This window comes from Lipotes vexillifer, unplaced genomic scaffold (assembly GCF_000442215.2).
Source record: "Lipotes vexillifer unplaced genomic scaffold, Lipotes_vexillifer_v1.1 scaffold184, whole genome shotgun sequence".
NCBI classification, from domain to species: Eukaryota; Metazoa; Chordata; class Mammalia; order Artiodactyla; family Lipotidae; genus Lipotes; species Lipotes vexillifer.
In genome coordinates, this window is record NW_006783561.1 from 188,173 (window position 1) to 206,676 (window position 18,504).

At 37.7% G+C, this 18,504-nt stretch overlaps 1 protein-coding gene across 1 annotated transcript; it reads left to right on the top strand.

Annotated features, from left to right (window-relative positions):
• Window positions 1-1,443: 1,443 nt before the first annotated feature.
• Window positions 1,444-17,643, top strand: LOC103071938 (uncharacterized protein C10orf131-like). The gene is made up of 8 exons (XM_007456241.1): window positions 1,444-1,515; window positions 2,867-3,056; window positions 3,241-3,470; window positions 9,063-9,123; window positions 10,388-10,464; window positions 10,826-10,891; window positions 13,602-13,685; window positions 17,410-17,643. Exons 1-8 carry the CDS (start codon window positions 1,444-1,446, stop codon window positions 17,641-17,643), a joined length of 1,014 nt encoding a protein of 337 aa, XP_007456303.1.
• The last annotated feature ends 861 nt before the right edge of the window (window positions 17,644-18,504 follow it).

Here is an 18,504-nt window from a genome sequence, read left to right on the forward strand (position 1 = left end):
AATCTAAGAAAAAAAAATGTCATGAAGAACCTAGGGGTAAGACAGGAATAAAGACACAGACCTACTAGAGAATGGACTTGAGGATATGGGGAGGGGGAAGGGTAAGCTGTGACAAAGTGAGAGAGTGGCATGGACATATATACACTACCAAATGTAAAATAGATAGCTAGTGGGAAGCAGCCGCATAGCACAGGGAGATCAGCTTGGTGCTTTGTGATCACCTAGAGGGGTGGGATAGGGAGGGTGGGAGGGAGGGAGATGCAAAAGGGAAGAGATATGGGAACATATTTATATGTATAACTGATTCACTTTGTTATAAAGCAGAAACTAACACACCATTGTAAAGCAATTATACTCCAATAAAGATGTTAAAAAAAAAGTTCATCCAGAAAGAAAAAAATAATAATACATCTCAGTGAATACATGCTATATGTATTTTTAAAAACATGTACCACTGTATAATAATTCCAGGAGTTTGGAGCACCACAGAGTACATATCATTTGCATATGCACACATACTGTATAATGTTGCTATTTAAGAGATATATTGGGTTGGCTGAAAGGTTCATTTGGTTTTTTCCATAAGATGGCTCTGGTGGCACTTAGTTGTTTTTAACTTCATTTGAAACAATTTTTTTAGATTGTATTGTGACAACAGTCATATCACTGTGCATTAAAAAAAAACTCATCGGGCTTCCCTGGTGGCGCAGTGGTTGAGAGTCCACCTGCCGATGCAGGGGACGCAGGTTCGTGCCCCTGTCCGGCAAGATCCCACATGCCGCGGAGCGGCTGGGCCTGTGAGCCATGGCTGCTAATCCTGTGCGTCCAGAGCCTGTGCCCCGCAACGGGAGAGGCCACACAGTGAGAGGCTCGCATACCGCAAAGCAAAACAAAACAAACAAGCAAAGAAACTCATCAAAATTGGTGAATTATTGTGTAGCCATTTTGCCAAAATGCAAAATGTTGCCGAAAAGCAACATTTTTGGCATATTATGCTTTATTATTTCAAGAAAGGTAAAAACGCAACTGAAATGCAAAAAAAGATTTGTGCCGTGTATGGAGAAGGTGCTGTGACTGATCAAACATGTCAAAAGTGGTTTGCGAAGTTTCGTGCGGGAGATTTCTCGCTGGACGATGCTCCATCGTTGGGTAGACTAGTTGAAGATGGTAGCGATCAAATCGAGACATTGAGAACAATCAACATTATACCACGTGGGAGATAGCCGACATACTCAAAATATCCAAATCAAGCACTGAAAATCATTTGCACCAGCTTGGTTATGTTAATCGCTTTGATGTTTGGGTTCCACGTGAGTTAAGCCATAAAAACCTTTCTGACCATATTTCCACATGCGATTCTCTACTTAAACATAACGAAAACGTTCCGTTTTTAAAACAAATTGTGACGGGCGATGAAAAGTGGATACTGTATAATACTGCGGAATGGAAGAGATCGTGGGCAAGCAAAATGAATCACCACCAACCATACCAAAGGCCTGTCTTCGTCCAAAGAAGGTGATGTTGTGTATGTGGTGGGACTGGAAGGGAGTCCTCTATTATGAGCTCCTTCCGGAAAACGAAACGATTACTTCCAGCAAGTACTGCTCCCAATTAGACCAACTGAAAGCAGCACTCGACGAAAAGCGTCTGGAATTAGTCAACAGAAAACTCAACATCTTCCATTAGGATAACGCAAGACCACATGTGTCTTTGATGACCAGGCAAAAACTGTTACAGCTTGGCTGGGAAGTTCTGATTCAACCGCCGTATGCACCTTCAGATTTCCATTTATTTAGGTCTTTACAAAATTCTCTTGATGGAAAAAATTTCAAATCCCTGGAAGACTGTAAAAGGCACCTGGAACAGTTCTTTGCTCACAAAGATAAAAAGTTTTGGGAAGATGGAATTATAAAGTTGCCTGAAAAATGGCAGATGGTAGTGGAACAAAACGGTGAATACATTGTTCATTAAAATTCTTGGTGAAAATGAAATATGTATCTTTTATTTTTACTTTAAAACCAAAGGAACTTTCTGGCCAACCCAATATTTCTAGACATTTTCTCTTTCTCCACTCTCATTGTTCCTAAATTCCTATACCAGAAGAGCCCTAGAAAGATGGGAGACCCTGCAAGGATTTTATTCAGTATGACAGTTTGCCCAAATGATTTCAAGGTTTGGACACATTTATCCATATGCATTATTTCAGATTATAAGGTGAGTGGAACTTCAGTTCTACTTGTACTTATGCCATAATGTACCAATATAACCTGGAACGTTAGTTTTGCAGCAGTTTCTTTACTTCCACATCTCCCCTTCCCCAAATGTACAAGGTTTGTTAGAAGTTTTAAACACTTTCTAAATTTCTCTAGGATTAAAGTGCTAAGCACAACGCCTCACACAGAAAGCGGCCATTAAACATTTGCTGAACGTTTGAATGAATGAAAGCGTACATAACACTGCTGTGCTGCTTTCCATACTAGCAAGTTTCCTCACTTCGCCCCCGCCAGTTTCCCAGGACAAGTTTCCAACCACGGAACATTTTATTTAACTCGTTGTTTTAACACGGGGTGAGTCACTGGGAAAAGAAAATAAATCAATGTAAGTTGTTTCTTTCATTAAGCGAAGATGACATGTCACAAGTGCACATGCCCAGCATGCCCTATTTTAAGAGTGCAAAATAATTCAATCGGTTACACTAATAGCAAGCTCTGGAAAGAAAAAGAACCCCTCGCATATTCGGAGCGCTCTTTCAGATGCCACAACCAAAGCACCTGAACTCTAAGAACCTCTCTCCTCGGGGCAAGGCAGAGGCAGGTCCCGCCGGCAAAGACCCGGGTCTTCGCGCTCCTTGGCGACCCGCACGCAGGTCACAGGCTCTGGGGCGCATCTCGACGGTGCGGGCGATCGCCCTTCTACGGCGGGCTCGGGAGCATCCTCCCCCGGGGAACACCCGCTCAGAGGCGACCCCGGTGGTCACCGCGGGCCCGCGCCGGCCAGGGAGCGCGCGGCCGATACTCACCCGTTGGGAATAACGGTTCTTCACCACAACGCGAGAGGTGCGGGGTTCTCACGACCCAGGCCACCCCGCTCTCAGATCTCTTCCAGAACAGCGGCCGGGGCAGTTGCGGCCACTGGAGCACAGGCGCAGGCGGCGGGTGATCAAAGCCCGTGGCTCCTGCCGGGCGCTCTAGGCGGAGCCCAAGCCCACGCAACCGGGTGAGCAGACGTTGCGCACGGAAGATTCCAGAAGGCACCGGCTCCTCGCGCGCGCCGGGCCCGACTGGCTGAGGGGCCGCACCGCGCATGCTCCCGAACCGCCTCGAAGTTCAGCTACGAGGAGCAAGCGCCAGGCTAGCTTGTGGAGCGGACGTCGGGAGCGCTGCGGGGCGGTTGGTGACCTCTCAGAGTATGCGGTGAACGGTGCTTCCTGCCTTCGCTGCCCAGACGTAGCAAAAGTGCAGTCCATCCAGGTGAATGTCTTACTGCCCCAGAAAGCCTCCACCCTTCCCTGTCAGACGCTCCAGTATTTTGTCTGGTTGGAGACCGGCTCTGTGGGTTCCCCGGCTACCAGGGCCAGACCCGCATGGGCCACTGGGACTTGTAGTCCCCGGGACCTGGCCCACCCATTAGTCATCCCCTTGGGAATTAATAGGGTTGATAACAACTCCATTGTATAGCTTTTGAGAGCAGTGGTTGATTTACTTCGAATCCGGGTCCGTATTATTTACTGAGTCCCTACTGTGTGCTGAACACCTTGCTAGGATTGGTGGAGGGTGGAAGAAGATGAGTTCATGCCCCAGCCCACTGTAGGGTAAGCAGCAAGTGGCCTTGTAAGGTAGACTGTAATGAACAAAAACTACGTATTATTAGTGCTAGTGGAGGTCACAGAAGGACCGGAGTCAGAAAAAAATTTCCTGGAAGATGTGGGGTTTGAATCTGGCTTTGAAATGTGGAATGCTCTAGATTACGGGAGAAGCTGGAAAAATCAAATGATGGAATTGCGGGGAGTATAAAGAGTTTGGTCTGGGTATAGTTGAAGGTTTATGAGCGAGTGGTGAGCAAGGCTTAGGTGGGGAAGTGGACACAAGAGTCTTGGCCTCACTTACAGAAAGGGCCTTTGTTTTGAGTTTCTCTCCAGTGGAGACTATAAGTACAGGCACCCAAGATACATCTTCAGGTTTAAATAAAAGATAACACCACAGGACTTACTTGTGTCCAGTTTCTGGACCTCATGGCCCTTGTTGCTCTATGAATTAATACATTTTTATCAATCCTATGATGAACTTGTGGGTAGCAAAATTACATTGCATTGTGTGTTGGATATAATGTTTCAAAATATACTACAGTTTTTATAATTTGTTTTGTCACGTATTCAATTTTTTAAAAAATTTATTTTATTTTTGGCTGCATTGGGTCTTCGTTGCTGCACGCGGGCTTTTCTCTGGTTGCTGCGAGCGGGGACTATTCGTTGCAGTGCGTGGGCTTCTCATTGTGGTGGCTTCTCTTGTTGCGGAGCACGGGCTCTAGGCGTGCAGGCTTCAGTCATTGTGGCACGTGGGCTTAGTAGTTGTGGCTCACAGGCTCTAGAGCGCAGGCTCAGTAGTCGTGGCACACGGGCTTAGTTGTTCCGCGGCATGTGGGATCTTCCTGGACCAGGGATAGAGTCCCGTGTCCCCTGCATTGGCAGGCTGATTCTTAACCACTGCGCCATTAGGGAAGCCCTCAATTTTTATATACCAGAAGTTTCAAGGGAAGTGGACCCAGTCTTTCTTGACCTACAGAAGCAGGTTGTGATGATTTCCGACTTAGTCCTGAGAACAATGAATGATTTAGTTTTGATGCCTTTCAAAGACATGTACAAATTCACAGATCAGAAAATTTTTTGTCAGACCATTGGTTCCTAGGTTTTCATTTTAGAAAATAAGATCACAGTTAACTAAAAGATATTAATTTTCAAACTTAGGTAATGGAACACCTGGAAATCTTGATACTTTTTGTGAAACACTGAAATAATGCTGTGTCACACTTAATTGTGGAATATTTTGGTTAAGTTCCACCTTTTCCATATCCCCATACCAGTAAAGGGTAGCTGGTGACATGTATTTAATAAATTTTTATTTTGAAAAAGTGCTATCCATTGCTTTAATTTTATCATAACTTTGAATGAGACTAATTTTTTGGCATAGCATCCCCATTCAAATCAAAGAAATCTGGGAGAACATGATTTGTCAAACATTGCTATAAGGGAGTTCAGAAAGGATTCATGATACTATGTGACAATAAATGAACAAAGATAAAGGTGAAACTGGGTTTTGGACTGAATTCTGTTCTGCTAAGGAAGAAAAGTGGATTAATACATTTGAAGTTATTTTCAACAAGAGCTGGGGAAAAACTGGAGGAAAAACAAATTTCTAGTTAGTTCATACTTAACCAAAGAAATATTATTAGATACCAGAATATGCATTTTGTGATCATTTCATACACTAGAGATTTTCCTGTAATTTTGTTCTGCTAACACTCCTGAAACCAAGTGGCAGGTGGTTGAATGTTAAATTTACACACAATATAGAATAGGCTTTAGGAAATTTTATTTCAGGAATCACCATAGTGATAAAGGCATTGCTGGATGTATTTGCAGAACCCAGAGATTTCTACATGCTAAGCAAGAGGCAAACATTTATACTTATAAAACACTTATAAAAATTGCCTTCTGTTTGGTATGGACCAGAAAAGGTTGAATGAATTACTTCACTTTAATTCTCAGGCTTTGACTGTGGACCTCCAGTTCATCTGATACAAAAATAGCTAATCTTCAATTTCCTTGTCTTTTAGAAAAAGCTGTAACTACAAGAATTGTAAATTAGCAATATCCTTGAAGAGAATATTGGATTTAACTGTTGGAGCCAGTTTTTTAACACAGAAAGTTGAATTTCTGTAAGAAGGTGGAAGTCTGAGTCATAATTTTTCCTTGCTTCTGCATGTGATTTTTCAATAGGGAAAATGCAATTTTCATCCAGATCTTCAATTTTATCTACTATTTTGTCTGTAATCATTTATTTATCTTATAGTATTTATGAGACGATAAATAAACTAGTTTAGAAACATCTGCAGGTCTGCAAAAAACGTGATTAATAATTTCTTCTACAATAAGATTTTTATTTAATAATTTATTATAATTTAACCATCTATAGGATGTGCCACTGCTAATGTTTTCCCTAGCTTTAGCAGATAAAATTTGCAGGTGTAGGCATCAGTAAGCCAGGTACTGATTTGAAGTTCATTTTTCATTTTAGAAGTTCTTGCAGAGTGGAAAGTAAATTCAAAATTCTCTTTTCCCAGCATTCTATTCCTGTTGTGTCCATTCTTGGTATGTTGGTGGGAAAAATTTTAAAGGTGTTGATTCAAGAGTCATGGAATCAATCTCTTAAATGCTTTTTTTACTGATTAAACAAAGCAGTTAGCTAACTTAGAACTGGTTCTCTTCTGCTCCAAGTCAGTTCAGTATTGTTAATCACTTTTTGGACCTCTCACCTTAATGTCCCGTAAGCAGCCTCTGAAAACTGAACTCTTTAACCCCTTCCCCAATTATATTCGACAATACACAGAATGATATTACCTCTCAGTTACTCAAGCCCAAACCTTAGAGTCCTTGATTTCTCCCTCACTTTGTCCTACACATCTAGTTGCTCACCAAATTCTGTGAATTCTACCTCTTAACTGAATCTCCATCTTCCATTCCCGCTTCCACTTTTGGATTCAGATCTCCAGAATCTCTCATCAGGACTATTATAATGGCTTCTTAACTAGTTTTCCTGCCTCCAGGGAATATCTCTTTGTTTAATCAGATTTTTTTCTCACTGTAAAGTTTTATACTTTTTTGGGGGGAGGAGTGTCCCAAATATTTTCACTGAAGTTATTCCTATGTATTTTGAAAAAGTTTTGTATTGCTGTTATGAAAGTGATTTTTTTCCTATTATATTTCTAGCATATAGGGAAGCTGTTAACTTTGCCATACATTCTCTTGTATTCTGCCACTTATCAACTTTCTCATTTTTTCTAAAGTTTTTTGATTGAGTGTCTTGGAGTTTCTATGTATAAAACCTACCCTCTACAAAAGAATCAGTTTGTTGTCTCCTTTCCAACAGTTTTACCTCTAACTCTTTTACATGTCTTATTGGACTAACTAGAATTTCTATTAAATACTAAAGGTGACCAACAACTAAATACTAAAGGCAATAGTGTGTTTCTTTGTTTAGTTTTTAAATTAAAAAATTTTAATAGCATGTTTATCTCAAGCATCAAAATAATTGTTTTCTCTCAGTAATATGATATATAATTCTTAAAAAATATTTCTTATTTATTTAGAAGGTGGAAATGAAAGAACCATCATGAAAAAGATTTCAAAGAGAAAAGAAGATATTTTTAGAAAAGTAAGGTATTAATGGAGTTTATAAGGATTTTGATTATTCTAAATAGCTCAATTGTAAATGTAGGAGAATCTTGAAAAAATGCGATATATTTGGTTCTATATACAAATCGTATAGTTCATATGTTAAAAAAATAATAAGAGAGTTTAAAGATTAATTATACTCTTTGGTCTGTCAATTATGTAATAAAGAGTATTAGAGGTGAGTTATTTATATATTTATTTATTTAGTCCCTTATTTAAATATTTATTTCTCTGTTCTCTCAACCAGCCAACAATCCATTTCCTGCTTTGCTAAAAAAGAAAAAACAGTTTTTCTTTTTTTAATCAATCAATGAGTGAAACATTTTTAGGACTGGTATCTACGTGTCACCTAGAGTAACTCCAATTAAGATTCATGTTTTATTCCTGCCTTCTAGATGGGGATGGGAAGTTATGAAAAATATATCCAGAATGCTGGGTGAGATTGCTGGGAATTGAAGGAGACATCTATCAATCACTTGCTGGGGTTGATGTCCCATCACACCTTCAAGGGTTACTGTCTCCTTGGTCAAGAGTGAAGTTAGGTATTTTTAATTTTGTTGAGGAAAATACTGAAGGTTTAGTAAGAACAGAACATCTTAGTTCATACTGACCTTACTCAGTAGTTCTTAAGTGTGGTACAGGAACCGCTGGTGGATTTGGAGTTCTTTCAGAAGGTCTATAGACTAAGCTCTTACTGTGATCATGTCAGTATACCCTGCTTTGGCTTTTGACACGAATCCGTGTTTTTACTGTGATTGGAAATCTGATGTGTGTCTGCTTGCTCTTCCCATTCCAACTGCACATTAGTTTGGTTAGCATGCACAGTTGTTATTTAAGGAGTCTTTTGCTATTCTATTTTTTCAACTTAAAATGAAAAACTTATCCATATTGTTCTAAAAAAAACATTTAACATTGCTAGTATGGTTTAATTTTAGAATATTGAGGTTTAAAAAGTGGTAAAAGAAATAAATGCTCATTTTAAAATATTGAATTTTTGATAATGGTAGTACATTCAATTAGAAATACCAGTAGGCAACTAGAAATATGGTATTCAGGAGAGCAGTCAAGGTTGGAGACAGATTTGGGAAGCCATGGGAATCCATGCACTCTCCAAATCCTTGGAATGTGCCCACATTAAGGCTATGAGGAGAAGTGTGACCAAGAAAGGATACAAGGAATAAGTGGCCAGAGAAGTATAAGGGTAGAGGAAAAGGATATAGAAAGCTTTTAGAAAGTTATCAGATGTTACAGAGTACTCAAGTAATAGCTAACATTGATATAGTGTTGAGTTTCAAAGTATTTTCATATGTTTGATCTCATTTGACCCTCCTAAAAGGTATATGAAGTAGGTAGTATATGAACAACTATCTACTGGATTTTATCATTAAAAGGTTCTTTTTGATATTACAGAGAGCAATTTTTTAATTAAAAAATCTATCATATATAAAGAGCTCATACCTATTGATAAAAGGATGAAATTTAAGAAAACAGGCAAAGGATATGAATTGTCATTTTGAAGGAGATGACTTTCAAAGGGCTGATAAACCTATGAAAAGATGTTAAATGCCAAAACAAAAAGATACAAGGTAACCCGTCCCCACTTTTTTTGCAGATGTCAGAAGACACAGATAACATTGCAGTAGAAGAAAATGTAGACAAGCATCTCCAGAAAGGTTCTCAATAAGTATACCACAGCTCTAATACTGTTGGACTTTATTTTTAGAAGATATAAATGACTAATCCTATCCCAGGGTTTCATTTGGGAACACAGTTTCTTAAGGGATAAGTTCAAACAGAAACTAAACGTCCTATATAATACAAGTGGGTATAAGAAAATAATGGTAAAGTCAGTGCATGAAATAAAACTAAGTTTTGTTTTCTCTCTCTCTCTCTGCAAACATGGAGAATCTTCTCGTTCTTCAGACTTTGTTACACCATAAAGATACAGAGATATAGAACCTGCTTCAGGAATTTTCCAGGTCTCAGGGAGAAAAGTATATAAATAACAGTTGACTCCTGCTTCATTTATCCAGCAAATATTTATTAAGCACCTACTATGTGCCATCTGTCATTCTAAGTTCTGGGAATAGAGTATAAACAAACCAACTAATAATTTTTAAATTTTATCATGGAATACTGCAATTAAGAATGAAGATTCTCATGACCTATACTGATTTAGCTTTATGCTTACCCTTTATTTCCACCATTTTCTATTTAACCTTTAACTACTCAAAGGCAGGGAGAAGAAAAAGAAAAATACAAAGCAAAATGACCAGTAGGTCCTCCATTTTCTATTGTACCTAGGACTGCATAACCCCTGTCTTTCTCAATCCATACAGTAGATCATCTGGTGGATGAGAAGAAAATAACGTGAGGCTTGGAGTACACATAGCAGCTGGAGCCTTCTTTATACCCAGCAAGACTGTTTCATTTCCTCTAAGAGCTGGCAGTATTATACTGAATTTACAAAACTGACATAAGTAGTTAGAATGGATGCTTGGAGACTTACCTCTCTTATTTTTCAGATTCCTTCCTCTTCAGTTTAATCAAGTTGAAGTAAACTGGTTTTGATATTTGTATATTCTGTGGACTGTAGAGCACTTTATATAGAATATTACTGTTTTCATTGATTTTTTTTCCTAAAAGGAAAAAGATAAAAGTTTGCTTACCTGAACCTTTTTTTTTTTTTTAGCCTCACTACAAAATTCAGTCCTGACCATGCATGAGTATTTATTCCAGATTGAAGAGGGGGAAGTTTCTAAGCTTTATTTTCTAGGTTCTAAGCTCTCATGGGGCAATGACCCAGTCTTCATAATTGTCATGATCCAAAGAAATGCATGTTATTTAGCTATTTAATAAGTACTTTTGATGCTATTGTTGTTTAATTATATTATAAGAAAGTGTCATGAACTCCATATTATGTTGGCTTCTTGATAGATTTAAATGTGGAAGAAAATCAAAACATAATAGAAACTGTGAGAGGCAAAGTAAGAGAAAAGCTAAAAAATGCCAAGGTAATATTATTTTTTCTTTCCTATTTTCAAATTTACTGTTTAAAGCAACATATATCATGATAAAATTTTCTTTATCAAAAAAGAGCTAAAATTCTATTTTAATATAGCTCCTTAAATCCAAAAAGCTTCAAGTTATTTTCCATGCTTTCTATTTCCAAACTTGAAGCCAAGAAAAGTTAAGTGATTTGGTTATGGTAACCAACTTTGACATCTCAGGAGAAAACATGTATATACTTTTTAAAAGAAAAACATTGAGAAGTCTTTGTTTTTATCCATTTGGGGCAAAAGACTTATGAACATGATTATGTCTATATCTGTGAACATTAAGTTTTCCATACTATTTATTTACATTGTGTTTCAGATTAATCAAGGCAAAAAATCTTCAACTCAGCTCCTCATTGATAATAAGATATATCAGAGGTCTAAGGTGAATAATTTTTTAAAAAAACTTTTTAGAACAGATTTATTAAGGTGTACTTTACATAGCGAAAATTTATCCATTTTAAGCGTATGATTCAATGATTTTTAGTAAATTTACAGACTATATAATCAACATTATAATCCAATTTTAGACCATTTTGTCACTCCAAAAAGATCTCTCATGCCAATATTTAATCGCTCTCTATTTCTACTTGACATTATTTCTTATCTTAAAAAATTATAATAAAATATTATAGGTGATCCCCAAATTACAGATTTTGTTCTGAAATACAGTGTGTAATCACATATTTGAAACTTCAAATGACAAAATCACTCACATCTTGGGCGAACTGCATTATTTAGAGTAAAGGCTAAGCAGCTTTAAAAAAAAGATTCAAAGTAAAATGTCTTAATTAAGATAGAAGTTTTATTTCTCTCTAGTGTAGTAGATAAGTAGTCCAGGCTACTAGGAGAGTTCTGCCATCTCCAACACTTAGTTTCCATCTCTGAGTCCAATGGCAAAGCTACTGTGTCTTCATTTGCTGACCAAAGGGAAGGGAGGAGGAAGAGAGCCATAGGATTGCAGATTGATCTCTTACAGGACAAGACCTGAAAATTGCACACATTATTTCCACTAAAGGAATGTGGGAAAAAATGTCTCGGTATCCAGCTAAAAGTAAGTTCTATTATTAGAAATGGGAGAAAAGACAGCAATGAACAACTAGTCATTTCTGCCATAAGCAATAAGAGTATTTAAAAAATACTCTCAAATTTTAAAATGTAAGGAGTGTATCTCGGGTTTTTAAAAAACTCATCTTTGTCTTCTCCGCAGGGTCCCTCTTGGGTGCTTAGTCAAAATTAATTAAATTTAATAGTAAAAGCAGACTAAAAAAAGATGATTGTATACATGTTGTTCATTCAACAAATGAATAAAAGTGAGCCTAACTTGGAGTTAATTTAACTATGAATAGTAAAAAATTGGAAGTTTGTCAAGATAAGTCCACTGAATATCAAGAAAAGAGGTAAAAAGGAAGAGAAATTGGCTTCTAAGAGTTTCCATTACAAACTACTAGGAAGGGATATCTGCTCAGGAAGTTGAGGATTTTAGCAAATGATTTTTCAATGAGCAGAGACAGAGGGAAGTAAAAGTATATATGGACAGTTTATATATCAGTATTGTTGAAAGGTACATAACTTTTAAAGTTAATGGGACAGCGATATTGTAGGTACAAACAGGATGTAGGATAAGCTTTTGTATTTTACATATTTTTGAATTCTTCAGTTCCTAGGAACTAGCAGATTTCCTCCTTCCTTCTTTCTTGCCCTCCCTCCCTCCCTCTCTCTCTCTCTCTCTCTCTCTCTCCCTTCCTTCGTTACTCCCTCCCTCCCTCCCTTCCTTCCTTCCAATTCCTCTCTCAAACCTCTCTAAAAACAGTTCATTTAAACGTGTGTGACAAAGAAGTGATAGGTGATTTATATTTGAAAGATTCAGACTTTACAGTATTGAAAAATGAGAGCCTATTTACAAGCAAGTTCATCACTAAGAATATGCCACTTTTAGTACTTTTTATTATCTCTAAGTTCACAAAAGATTATTGGTGGGCTGGGGTGGTACTTGTATGTGAGTGCATTCATACATGAGAGCACCCAAAAACAGGGAGAGAAAAAAGAGTTTGCCCTAGGTCCACATTTTGATCTAACTGTAAGGTAATGCTCTCAATACTCTGACTAGAGTGAAGAGATAGATTGGGAAGATGGAGAAGATTTGAACCCTATATTTTAATTTTTTAATTAAAAAAATTTTCTAATCGAGATATAATTGACACATTATATTACTTTCATATAACTGACACATTATATTACTTTCAAGTGTACAACATAAGGATTCATTATTTGCATATATTGGGAAACGATCACCACAATAAGTCTAGTTAACATTTGTCACCATACATAGTTGCAAAAAAAAGTTTTTTTTTCTTGTGATGAGGACTTTTAAGTTTTACTCTCTTGACAAATTTCAAATATGCAATATAGCATTATTAACTAGTCACCGTGCTGTACATTATATCCCCAAGACTTATTTTATAACTGGAAGTTTGTACCTTTTGACCCCCTTCACCCATTTTGCCTACTGCCCCCTGCACCCCCTGCCTCTGTTCACCACTAGTCTGTTCTCTGTATCAGTGAGCTTGATTTTTTGTTTTGCTTTTTTAAAATTTCACCGATAAGTGAGATCATATGGTATTTGTCTTTCTCTGTCTGACTTATTTCACTTAGCATAATGCTCTCAAGGGCCATCCATGTTGTCACAAATGGCAAGATTTCATTCTTTTTATGGCTGAATAGTACTCCATTGTGTGTGTGTGTGTGTGTGTGTGTGTGTGTGTGTGTAAATCTTTGTCCATTCATTGGTTGATGGACACTTAAGTTGTTTCCATACCTTGGCTATTGGAAATAATGCTGCAATTTTATTGTTTTTTGTTTTTTTTAATCACAGTTACCGGACCTTAAAAACAAAACAAAATACAAAAATAATTCATGAGCCAAACAGACTCAAAGTTAAATATTAACTTGATACTCTCTCTCCTACTGCTTTTTGTTCTTGAATAAGATACAGTTACTGTTACCATATTACAGAAAACTGCTTCTTTCCCTTAAGAGCAGAAAAAGCTTTCACTTCAACACTGAATACTGGTTTTCCATTGTTTAACCTGCAGACTGAAGTCTCACTGGATGAAGGTCTTTCGTTTTTTATTCTGAGTGGTAAAGAAGACTCAACTTTAGGCCAGTCTGCAGAGCAGGTTGGATTTGTTTCCCTTCCTCGTACATCCTCATTCTCAGGAAAAATAACTCTTCATTAAAGGCATAGAATGAAATACTTGATGGGAGGTGAAATTTTTATTATTGAGCTGCCTTCTCTTTGAATTGAGAAGCTGTTCATAATCATAATTCCTAACATTTATTGAGTGCTTACTGGATGCCCAGTGATATTCTAAATTTTTAATGTGGATTATCTCATTCAATCCTCATAATAACCCTGTGAGGTAGGCATTATTATCAACTCTGTTTTATAGCTGAGGAAATAGGCACACAGGGGTAAGAACTGATAGAGCTGGGAAGTACAGGCTATCAGCTCCAAAGCCTGTGTTTTCTTTTGTTCTTCCTGTTCATTTCTCCAAGTGCCCACATTGTTCTCTGTAATCTCTATTACTCTTCATTGATTCCCCATTCTTCATCCCTCCTTGTACAATCCCAGACCCTTCTAATTTCTGTCAGTTCTTCCCAAACTCTTCAGCCCACTGTTATTCTAGGGCCGTCCTTTCCTCCAGTCCTAATCAGTCTCACTAGTCTTTCCCATCTCCTGATTTGTCAGTCTCATTGGTCTCCCTTCTGCTCCTATTCCTCTCAACTTTCTCCATTCCTCTCTACCTTCAGATCTCTCTCCAGTTTCCTTGAGCCCCCTCCTGTATTTCCAGAGTTCTACCCAGTATCTTCTGAGACCTCCCAGTCATTTCCAAATCCTTCAGGTCCTCCTTTTGAATTTCTCTTGGACCCCACTTTGCCTTTCTACTTATTTCTCAGTCTCTTCCATTCCCATTTCTTTGTATTCTGTATCCTGCTCCAGTCTTTACGTTCCTTTTGTTGCTGTTTGTTCCACAGAAAAGAGCTTTATCTTTTAAAAAAATATAACAAATTTATTATATACATTATAAAAACTTAATGCAGAAAACCATGAGGAAGAAAATAAAAATCATGTGACATCCCACTGCTCTGAGATAAACCACTATTACCATTTTTTCATACTGTTCTCTATGCTTATACCCATATATGCACACACAGACTTTTATATAAATAGAATCACAGTATAGCAATTCCATTCTTCCAGTTGCTCAGCCAAACCTTGGTGTCATCCTTGGATCCTCTTTTACTCACATGCCTCATATCCAGTTTGTCACAAATCCTGTTGGTTCTGCCTTCAAAGTATCCAACCCACTTCCAGAACCCAGCCCACTTTTCATCACCTCCCCTGGCACAGCCTAGTCTATGCGGCCGTAACCTCTCATCCAGATCATTGCCATAGTCTCCCTTTATTTTTACTATTGCCCCAAGAGTCTATGTGGTATACCATACAGTAGTCAGAGTGATTCTGTTAAAATCTAAGACAGAACATTTTTTTTAACACCTTCTAATGGTTTCCTATCTCAAAAAAAAAGCTGAAGTCCTTATAGGGGCTTCCACGGCCCCCTTAGTACCTCTCTGACTTCCCTTCTCACTAGTTTCCCCTTCTCCCACCCAACTCCAGCCATACTGGCCTCCTTCCTGTTCCTGCCTCAGGGACTTTGTACCTTTTAACTGTCTAGAAAGCTCTTCTCTTATCCTCATGCTCTCTCCCTCACCACCTTTGGGTCTCTGTTCAAATGACACATAATTAAAAATACTGTGCCTGAAAACCTTATGTAATAGTAACCCCCAACCCCCCAACCCCCATCCCAGTATTCTCTAGCCACTTATCTTGCATCATTTTTCTTTATGACATTTATCACCACCTTGCATGTATTTCTGTCTCTTTGTTTATTTTCTTCCTTGAACATATCAGGCACTCCATATTTGAGTGAATATTGAATAAATGAGTATCAAACATGCACATGCTCTGCCAAGTCACTTGATATCCCAGAATCCCATGGTATGGGTTAAGGAATGGACTTTTCACGGGAAACGAGAAGGTCCACCCAGCAGAGTGCACCAGGACGAAGTGCTGTGGTTATGGCTGCTTTTCCTTCTTTTCCTTCTCACAGGGAAGAAATGAGAGAAATTAGGTCAGTGGGGCAAGTAGACTGTTTGGGCACAAGGAAGTCCAGGCTTGGATGTGGGTTGTTTGGAAAAGCCATCTGCCCTGCACCTGGTAAATTTGGGGACAATGGGAATCTACTGTCCTCATCACAGGGAGGAGAAAGCTACTGTTTTGTGGGAGGCTGAGTGTGACTGTGGCTCCTTCCTACTAGGAGAAAGGGGAGAATCTCTCTCTCTCTCTCTCTCTCTCTCTCTTTTTACCACACCATACTCAGGTGCATTCATTTAGACTTATGCATGGAAAATTAGGTGGTTGCCTTCTGACCTCATGCTTCCTGTCACACAACAGCTAACAGCACAGACACTGGTCTGCTGTGAGCTGCATAGTGAAGACCAGGAAGGTGATTATATTGGTTGAGATCACAGCTTGTCTCAGGCTAAAAATATGGGTAGCTGTAGTGGGGTAGGATTCATGAAAGAGACCTACATGGTCATAAATAAAAGGCTGGGATCCAAGATGAGAGCCTGACATGACTCAGCCATCAGGGCAGACCTCAGCTCTGAAGGCAGGTTGAAAGCCCTGGCCTACACCAGGGGTGCGGTGAAAGTAGCTTGGTAATGGGACCTCCAGCAGGAGCAAAGAGCCCCTCTTTGTCTATGATTGGAATATTCAAAGAGATCCCCTATGTGAAGATCCCCCAAATCTTGCTCCTAGGTGTCAGTGTCATATCTTGTTTGACTTCTGAAAATGATGCCACAAAGATTTCTGGATATAAAATACTTTCTTGATTTCATGACAAGGATATAGGGAAGGTATGATGATGTGATGACTTGATATGAAGCTAGGTGATGCTTAACTATGTTACTCACTTAATTTTGTCAGAGTTGATCAAGGCCATCTACGGTTATCTATTCAATGGAATTCTATTATTAATTCTTTTAATTTAATTATTTACCCCTAAATGTATGTTTTTGAAAATTAAGGGATTTTTATTTGCATGACTCACATACTCTGTCTCCTCTCTTTCAATATATGTAGATTTTAAGTTAGACAACTAAAGTCATCCAAAATAAATTGGTAATTTTTTTTGTGAAGAGACTCATATAAAATTTCTGATATAATATAAAAGTATACATTTTTATATTTAGTAATATATCTGTTTCAATACCTACATTCAGATTGTTTGTAACTTTTATATATCATATTTCAGAAATGTATCATAATCAATCACACTGCCACAGACTTCTATTTGTATCTTTACTTTTCTTTCTTTTTTTCTTAAATATCATCCAGAAAACAGCATGACTACTCCACATCACCTTAGGTAGTACTTCTTTCTGTATGGTGGGAAAAAAATGGGGCTGAAGACCACATGGCTTGATGTCTCTAGACTTTGCCCTACACTGAATTCTCAACAGTTGAAATATCATAGTCCAATATTTCAGAACATTTTCCATAGGAGAGGAAAGACTTAAATTGTAGTTCTTTTTCAGTAGTCTTTCATTGAGAATCTCAATGAAGGGCTATAAAAAAATCATATTTTATAATATTAAGCCTTAAGTGAGTTCCTCTGTTCAATGAAAGTTCATTGTCACACAGTTTCAGCTTGAACTTGAACTGGGTGGCATAGATCAGAAAGACTTCACAGCAAGATTCTGGTACCTTTCATTTATCTGCCTGTTAATCATTGAGGACAAACACATATACTTATTTTTCTTTTTGGTATTCAACAGAGATCAGTAAATGCTAGTTACCACAAACACTTTTCACTTGGTGATAATTTACAAAACTTTGCTGAGGGCCGAGATGAAGATTTTATGGAAGAAGTCATTTTCCTAGATTTACTTGAAGTAAAGGCTGCCGATTATGAAGATGATCAAGAACAAGTAAAAAAACAACAGGCAAATATTTTTGTTCCAAGCAATTCTCCAGGTAAAGTTTTTACAAGAAAATATTCAAGTCATTAATGAATCATATTGTAGGATAATAGCTTCTTTGTATGCTGGATAGATACAAAGTACTGATTTAAAATTATAGAAATTTTTCTATATTTGTTCTTCATGCTTTCTCTGAGTTAAAGGGAATTGGTTTAAAGAGCTCATTCATTGTGTGTGTGTGTGTGTGTGTGTGTGGTGTGTGTGTGTGTGTGTGTGTGTGTGTGTGTGTGTGTGTGTGTGTAGACTTCCTGCTAGGCTTTAGTGGTAGAGTATATATGATAGTTCCCTTTTGCTTCTTGTTTGGTCAATACCAGTTTAATATTTTGGACTTTAAAGTAATATCTAGGTTTTGTTATTAAGTGATCAACCAACTTAAACTGCCAAAAGATATGATGCCACGCATTTTAGAAGAAGAAGGATTCTATGTTCACAAAAAGCCAGAAATATATAAAAAGACCTGCAACAAAATGGAAAATCGCCTGCTGAAACTAGAAGAGGCAAGTTCACTAGCTAACATGGGAAACCACTCACTGATGGTGTGTGACATTTGTTTTTAGTGTAATATTTACTTACTATATTCTTAAATATTTTTGATAGGGGAAGTGTTGGTTTGAAGAAAGTGGAGAAATAATGTCATTACCTTCACCTGTTAGACGGTCATGGAATTTCAGACTAAACATAAGTAAGGAACCTTTAAATCCAGCACTGAAGACCATATACAGGAAGGTAACCAACAACAGTTTATTTCTGATTATGGTTAGAATTCTTGTAATATCAATTATAACTTATATACTTATTTTTGTGGTGTTAATTCACCTTTTAAAGATATTAGTAAGTCTAGTAAAGGCAAAACTATGATGAAATATTAAATATCCATTAAAATTATGTTTT